This window comes from Orycteropus afer, unplaced genomic scaffold (assembly GCF_000298275.1).
Source record: "Orycteropus afer afer isolate SDZICR_OR568_19922 unplaced genomic scaffold, OryAfe1.0 scaffold00431, whole genome shotgun sequence".
Classification (NCBI taxonomy): domain Eukaryota; kingdom Metazoa; phylum Chordata; class Mammalia; order Tubulidentata; family Orycteropodidae; genus Orycteropus; species Orycteropus afer.
In genome coordinates, this window is record NW_006922018.1 from 2,355,335 (window position 1) to 2,363,246 (window position 7,912).

At 37.3% G+C, this 7,912-nt stretch overlaps 1 protein-coding gene across 1 annotated transcript in view; it reads right to left on the reverse strand.

Moving 5' to 3' along the window:
- EIF2AK3 (eukaryotic translation initiation factor 2 alpha kinase 3) overlaps positions 1-7,912 on the reverse strand; it is a 96,241-nt gene that overhangs the window by 42,467 nt on the left and 45,862 nt on the right. Inside the window, exons 4-7 of the mRNA XM_007954106.1 lie at positions 5,277-5,407; positions 2,794-3,028; positions 2,259-2,421; positions 1,112-1,252 (exon numbers count right to left, since the gene is read on the reverse strand). Of these exons, the coding sequence (XP_007952297.1) occupies positions 1,112-1,252; positions 2,259-2,421; positions 2,794-3,028; positions 5,277-5,407 (670 nt within the window). The remainder of the gene's footprint in view (positions 1-1,111; positions 1,253-2,258; positions 2,422-2,793; positions 3,029-5,276; positions 5,408-7,912) is intronic.

Consider the following 7,912-nt stretch of genomic DNA (forward strand, 5'->3'; position numbering starts at 1 on the left):
CCGAGGCAGTATCACTATGGAAGTAGATTGCCCCATCTTCCTTCCAAGGAGTGGCTGGTGGGTTTGAACCGCCAGCCTTCTGGTGAGCAGTCAAGTGCCTTAGGCACTATGCTTAATATCTATGTTGTTGTTGTTATGTACCGTCGAGTCAGACACTACTCATAGCGACCCCTCCTTGGGTTTCCGAGGCGGTATCACTATAGAAGTAGATTGCCCAACCTTCCTTCCGAGGAATGTCTGATGGGTTTGAACCAGCAGCTTTTTGGTTAGCAGTCAAGTGCCTTAGGCACTATGCTACCAGAGCTCCTAAATAATATCTATAGGAATTATTAAATGAGAACTTAATTTGCTACATACTCTTTCTCCAAAAATCACAATAAAATATTTAAACAAACAAACATATGTGCCTCATTCATTTAATAGATCTTCAATCACAGTTCAATCTGAACATGTAAGTCAAACAAATGGCCCAAGGGTCTTGCTCTTTGAAAGCACAAGGTCTTGTAGAATTATTAAAATGTGCATGTAACAATAAACATATATACAAGGTACAGAAAGTTAACTGAGGAAAGTGGGTGGACCAATAGTTGAATTTAATTCATTTAACTGTAGAAGAATACGGTGTTAGATAAGTTTTACTTAAGGAGCTCTGGTGGCATAGTGCCCAAGGCATTTGACTGCTAACCAGAAAGTTGGTGGTTCAAATCCACCAGCCACTCCATGGAAGGAAGACTGGGCAATCTACTTCTGTAAAGATTTACCACCTCAGAAACCCAAAGGTGGTTGCTATGAGTTGGACTCGATTCAATGGCAATGAGTTTGGGTTGTTTTTGGAAGGGCTAAATTACTTTGGAGTGCTCAGTGAATGGTTAAGCCTTTACTAAGTTGCATAGAGAAATATTTTATTAACATTTATTTCTATAAAAGCTGCTTCAATTAAAGAATACCCTAAATGATATTAAAGTTAATTACTAACAATTGAAATACCTTCTTAGTTTATCAGTAAAATATAAAGTACACAATAGTTCTGATTTAAAACCAGGGCAAAGATAGTCATGATTAGGCTTCTGTGCACTTTAATAACATTCATAAAACTTGATGATTCACTTACGAATTAAGGGCTTCCACTTGATTGTTGGCAAAGGTACAATTGCATTTTCATTATTGACAGATTCCAAGGCCTTGGGGTTTGTAGGAAATTTTTCTGAAATTCTGACTGATGACTGCAGATACAGCTGGCCTCTGTACATTCCTGATTCAACCAAAACATTGCCAATTATGTTTAAAATACTTTGTCAAACACTGATGATTTTATTGTTTTCAAAGACGGTTCATTTCGGTTTAATAAAATTAGATTAACTCCAGTTATTTATTCATGTGCTACACAGCTCTTTGCAACAAAGAATCATGCTTGGAGCACTGAGATCTGACTCATGGGTTATCCAACAAAAATAAGGGAGAAAAGGTCTATATAACATTTCTCATAGAATAACAGCACATTGTCCATTATTACAGGAAAACTCTAACTATAGCACATTGCAACAATAGGAAACCATTGTACCCTTCTGAAGCTTACATAAAGTGACTTTCTGGTTAAAGAAAGTTTACCTAAACACTTATAATTCCAGAAATATTGCTAACTATCAGTTAAATATTATCATAATATATGTGTGCCATGTTACTCTTTCAAATTCTTGCATTATTCTTTTGTAACTGATGGGTGGTTGGTACATTGATAGGGTTTAAAGAATTTTATGAGTATTTGGCCACTGAGATGAGTTCAAATAATTAGATTTAAGATTTCAAAATTTATTATATTAAAGGTCTTTAATTGCCCAGAAGCACACCACGGTTTTGGTTTCATATTTCAGATCAGTTGTATAGATGCATAGAAAACAATGAACCCAATCTTTAAGGTGGAGGCCCAATGGATAGACATACAAAAACAAATGTAGAAAGTTGTAGACTTTGAGGATAGATGAGTAATTTTAAATCATGCTATATAATGGGCATAGTTTTCAGTCTTTCTAATATAGGTCTCAGAGAGTAACAATAGGCTATAGTCATTAAAAGTTTCAGAACCACACAAATGGTAAAATAGCAGGAATGGAAAACAAAGTTTAAATCTTAAGGGCAATCTAAGCCAGAGAATATATTCAGGAAGTAAAGCTATAGAGACACCTGAAGTAGGAAGGAACAATGTAGGAATATAATCTAGCTGTCAACAAACCATCACTGATTAAGAGATATTGACTCACCCAAGTAAACGCTGTTTTCTGTGGCTCCTCGGGCAGCTTCCACAATGTCTTCTTCATCTTCTAAAACTTCATTGTTAGACACATAACTTGTATCATCAAAAAGACTGATTGGAATGACTTTGTCATCCTTAACCAGCCAGGCAGATGCAATTGGAGTACAAAACTAAAGAAAAAACAGAGAAGAGATTTTAAAGCAGTGTTTTATGTAGGAGTCACTTGGAGGCACAAATCGTTAAGTGCTCAGCTGCTAACCCTAAAATTGGCGGTTCGAGTCCACCCAGAGCCATTTCAGAAGAAAGGCCTGGCAATCTCATTTTTCTGTGTGCCTAATGAAACCCTATAGAGCATGAAGGAGAACTGACTCCACGGCAACTGTTTTTTGGTTTTATGTAATCTCAACTTATAATATAGTGTGTCAAATTACAAATTGCTTAAAGCATAGAAAACAAGTCAGGAATCCAAAAGAGCAGTTATTTCCCTCCACCCAATAGAGTTTGGTGAAACTGGGAGAGAAAAGACATATGGCTTTAGGTACCTGATATTCCCACTCCAGATGTCCTCCCTTCTTACTAAACGCCATAACCTTCCAATCAGCAACAGAGACTTTTATCACTGTGTCAACCATGGCAGCTTCCTGTTCTTCCACATCTGAAATAATTTTAGACTCTTCTTTGTTGCCACTGGGTTTAACGGTGCTTTCAATAAATCCGGCTCTAGTTTCCATGTCTGGAATATACCGAAGTTCAAAGTGGCCAACACTGAAATTCCACCTTAAATTTACAAAGGTGTGTTTTAGAAATTACTTTTAAATGAAGGAGCAAAATAATACAGAACTCTTCTAAAGAAGCACACAATAAAATTTTGTGATGAGAAACAGCAACGCAATACAACCTTCTGGAAAAGAGTGTTCTGATGATTTATGCCACAAGAGGGCCCTAGAGGACTTTGTCTGACCTTTCAGGAACAATGGTTCTGAGTGTGGCTTAACAATAGCTGTGGGACATACATTTTCTCAAAAATAATAAAATATTCATGCTTCCCGATCAGAGTGTTTTTCTCCAAACACATTCAGGTTCAGGGTGGCCTTAAAATAAACTAATATGCAGTCTGTTTTACCTCTTCATTAGAGGCTGGGCACATTTCATCCAAGTACAAAGAAATTAATGTATGCAAATCAACTAACGTAAAAGGCAAGATGAGTGCATTAATTTTATATTTATATAAAAACATGGTCTCTCAGGTGATCTAGCATACCAAGCTCAGTCTATATACTGACTGGAATTTGCAAGTCATCTCGCTTTTTCTGAGCCTCAGTAGCCTCAACCATAAAGTGGATATAATACAAGTTTCTCCTACAACTAGTAAATAGAAAAATCACTGAACTATTCATAGCATCGTATCAGATATAAAATGTTCTAGCTAAGAATTCTAACTTCTACCGAAAAAAATATATATAATCTACTTCTGGAAGGACCGCCTTGGAAACCCAATGGGGGTTGCTCTTAGTCAGAATCGACTCGATGGCAGTGGGTTTGATTTGGTATACCTAAAGAGGATAGCTATTAGAGTCTATATTTTAGACTTTTAGATCTTAGACTCTCCCTATTCTGGTAACTCAAAATTCTCATGAGTGTAACCAGCAAGTACTCAAACACACAAGGAAAAAATACGTCATCAGGATAAAGAAAATCAGGTTGTTAGCCAATGCACAGCTCAACTCACAGCCCAGGGAAAATAAAAAGAATACATTCACAACAAAATTTGAGAAAAGTTTTCAAGATAGATAACTGAATTATTTTGGATCCGACTAGACAAAATATGAAATTCTGACTCACTTTCAAAAGACAAAATGATCTAAAAACATTATTACACAGGCAGTTTAAAATTTAAATATTAAGGTAAAAAAAAAGTCAAGCACATGGTTAAAATCCAGTGTATCTAATCTAGTTGTCTTATTTTTTTTAATCATATATTTAAATGTAAAAATTACATAAGGAAAATCATTACTGGAAAAAATATTTTAACAAATAAATGATCCTTTAATAAGAAAATTGTTGTTGTTATGTGCCATCAAGTTGGACCCGACTCATAGTGACCCCTCCTTGGGTTTCGGAGGCAGTATCACTACGGAAGTAGATTGCCCCATCTTCCTTCCGAGGAGTGGCTGGTGGGTTTGAACCACCAGACTCCTGGTTAGCAGTCAAGTGCCTTAGGCACTATGCTACCAGAGCTCCCTAATACGAAAATAGACTCAAATTATTATTTAAAAATTTCTGTAGTGAGACAAACTATTAAATAACCTACTAGACAGAACTACAGAGTTAAATAGGCCAAAGTATTAACTTTGTCTTAAGAGCTTTTTGCATTCAAAGAACTTTGATTAGTAAGGTTGCCATAAAAAATACCATTAACTTAAGACTAAACTAATATGTGGTCATTGTATGGAACTCCTTTTGGTTACCGTATCTTGAAATAAGTTCAGTTCAGAATTTGTTAACCATTAAAAAACCACACTCACTGCCATGGAGTCGGATCCAACTCATAGCAACCCCTCCTTGGGTTTCTGAGGCGGTATCGCTACAGAAGTAGATTGCCCAACCTTCCTTCCGAGGAATGACTCCTGCGTTTGAACCACCAGCCTTCTCTTAGCAGTCAAGCACCTTAGGCACTATGCCATCAGAGCTCCTTTGTTAACCATTAGGTCATTTTAAATTTAAGACCCATGTTTCTCTTAAAAGATAATAGTATGCTTTTAGGGCAACTAAATAGTTAGGGAAATCTCCACAAAGAAAAATTTGATGACTTTTGATGTTAAGTATTGTTGTTGTTATGTGCCGTCAAGTCAGACCCGACTCATAGCGACCCCCTCCTTGGGTTTCTGAGGCAGTATCACTACGGAAGTAGATTATCCCATCTTTCTTCCAAGAAGTGACTGGTGGGTTTGAACCGCCAGCCTTCTGGTTAGCAGTCAAGTGCCTTAGGCACTATTAATAACGGCAACAATATCTGAATACACACTTCTCATTGCCACTTCGAGGTCCGACAGCTCTCACGGTTTTCTGGGTGCGTTGCAGAAGCAGGATGTCTTCTTGTTCCATTTCATCACTATCCCACTTGCGACAACCCAAAGCTGAACAGATATACCTCACCTGAGAAGACAGATAGATACACAATCAGTAAAGGATACAAATTACAAGAGATCAGAGACATTAAAACAACCTCCAGGATTTGTGAAAAGTAAAAGAAAATTGAGGAAATGTAAAGAAGTAACCAACTAATAAGATGCATCAATTAGATTACTAACTCCTCAAACGTGTGATCTAGAACAATAAAAGGACCAACCAACATTTATTTCAGGTGACGATTTTAAGAATTTAGATAATTTTAATCTTAGTTTGGAGTGCCATAGAATAATCAAGACAAAGGGGTAATCAGTTGTGGTATTTTAGGAATAATGTCATTAATAAAATTTCAGGTGAATAATAATTAATATAAAAAAAACAAACTCAAGATTTTCCATATAACAGATATATTTGGTTTTAAAAATGTTAAAACTTTTCTAATAGCTTTAGTATTTAAAAGTACTTCCTTCAAATCTTATTAAAAGATAAAGGAAAATTCCTGTTATGATCTGAACTTAAAGCCTCACAAAAAGGAGCATACCTGCTAGCAAACCACAATTTTGTAGCAGCACATCAAATCAAAACCAGATGTCAAGTTCAATCTTGATGTTTTATAGACGAGAATACTGAAAAAAAAGATAGATTGAAGTGCTTGCTCAAAAACGGCCCAACAGGATCGAGGAGCTTGGCTTCCTCAATACAGTACAGATGCTGGTAGGTGAAGAAGGCAGAAAAGCATCTGTAAGAGCAAGAAGGTGCATTGGGCCTAATACTTAGGTAAGTATTAGTTTCCAGATCCTATTATCTAATTCCATTCCCCACTAAAAGGGACCAAGGCTCCTCAGAGAAATGACTGAGTACAAGACTAGGGCAGGGTAGGTATGACATGAGCTTTTTTCATCTTATTATTCCAGGAAGTAAAGATGTGCTCAAAAAGTGATGGGGCATGTCACAAGGATATGAGTCAGTTTGAAGGAGCTCCCACTGGCCAAATAAGATTAGATTAGGAATCTTAAAAGTTTGAAAATCTCAATGGTTAGAAAATAGATAATTTTCTCATTCTTCCTTATTATGTGTGTGTGTGCGTGTGTGTTTGTATAATGTTCATGTATCAAGATGTTAACGAAAGCAGGCAATGTTTCCTTCTGTTGTGCATAAAGGTCACCATGAGTCAGAGCTGACTCGATGGCAAATACCAACAACAAGAGGTTAAGAAAATATTTTGATCCTGTTTTTTTTCAATTTCCTACATTTATTTTACAGTTAAGTAATATTCTTATTTAGAAATGCATCTAAGTAGGAGACAGAATCATATTTTCAGTTCTTATCAAGCCAATGTGGACAAGTCTCATGGTTGATATCACTTATTCTTTCTTTTATGGCCACTTATTCTTTTTCTGAACATTCTGTTGTTTTAGGTGAAAATTTACACAACAAATTAGTTTCCCATTCAAGAATTCATACACAAATTGCTGTTACATCATAGTGTGCCAGCATTCTCCCTATGTTTATCCTGCCTGCCCCATTTCTATCCCTCCAGTGTCCCCGTGCCTCTTTGTCTTCTCATCTTTGCTTTTGGACAAGTGTTGCCCATTTGGTCTCATACAATCGACTATTATAAGGAGCACATTTCTCATGGATATTATTTTATAGGTCAATCTATTATTTTAGGTGCTCTGGTAGAGGAGTGCCTAAGGTACTTGACTGCTAACCAGAAGGCTGGAGGTTCAAACCCATCAATCACTCCTCGGAAGGAAGGATGGGCAATCTACTTCCATAATGATACTGCCTCGGAAACCCAAGGAGGGGTCGCTATGAGTCGGGTCCGACTCAAAGGCACATAACAACAACAACACAATATATTATTTGGCTAAAAGGTGACCCGTGGAAGTGGCTTTAGTTCCAGGTTAAATGGGTATTTGAGGGTGATAGTCTCGAGGTTTATTTTGACCCCTTTTGTAAAAGATAAGGAGCTCCAAGACTTCCGGTAAGATGGGGGAATAGGCAGACAAGCAACACAAACCCTCTTCAACAAAGTAAAGAAAAGCCAATTGACAGAGATACAGAAGATAATCCTGGAGCCCTAAACTTTGAAAGGGACTATACAGAAGTGGATTAGGCACCAACTAGTGGAAAAACCTGAATGAAAACATTCATTACAGAGACGGTCAGAGCAGTGGACTGTCAGCTACTCTGATGGGACCAACAGCCTGAATATTTCCAAGGGGTGTTGGGACCTGAGAATTGACCTAAAGATCACCAAGGGATGCAGGGAAGACTGTGCTGGTGGTCTATGACTAGGAAGAGAAACAGCAAGGAGGGAGACAACATGAGCTGTTGACTTTCTGCTGTCCGGAGGGTGCAGCCATTTTGAATGTTTACCAGTGGTGGCCATTTTGAATATTTAAAGTGACCAAGGGTGCAGGCATTTTGAATCCTTACAAGTGGCAATAGTTTTGGATTTTATAAGAGATAGCATTCTCATTCGGCTTCCAGGGACCTACAAATAGGCTATGTTTGCCAAGGTTGGGA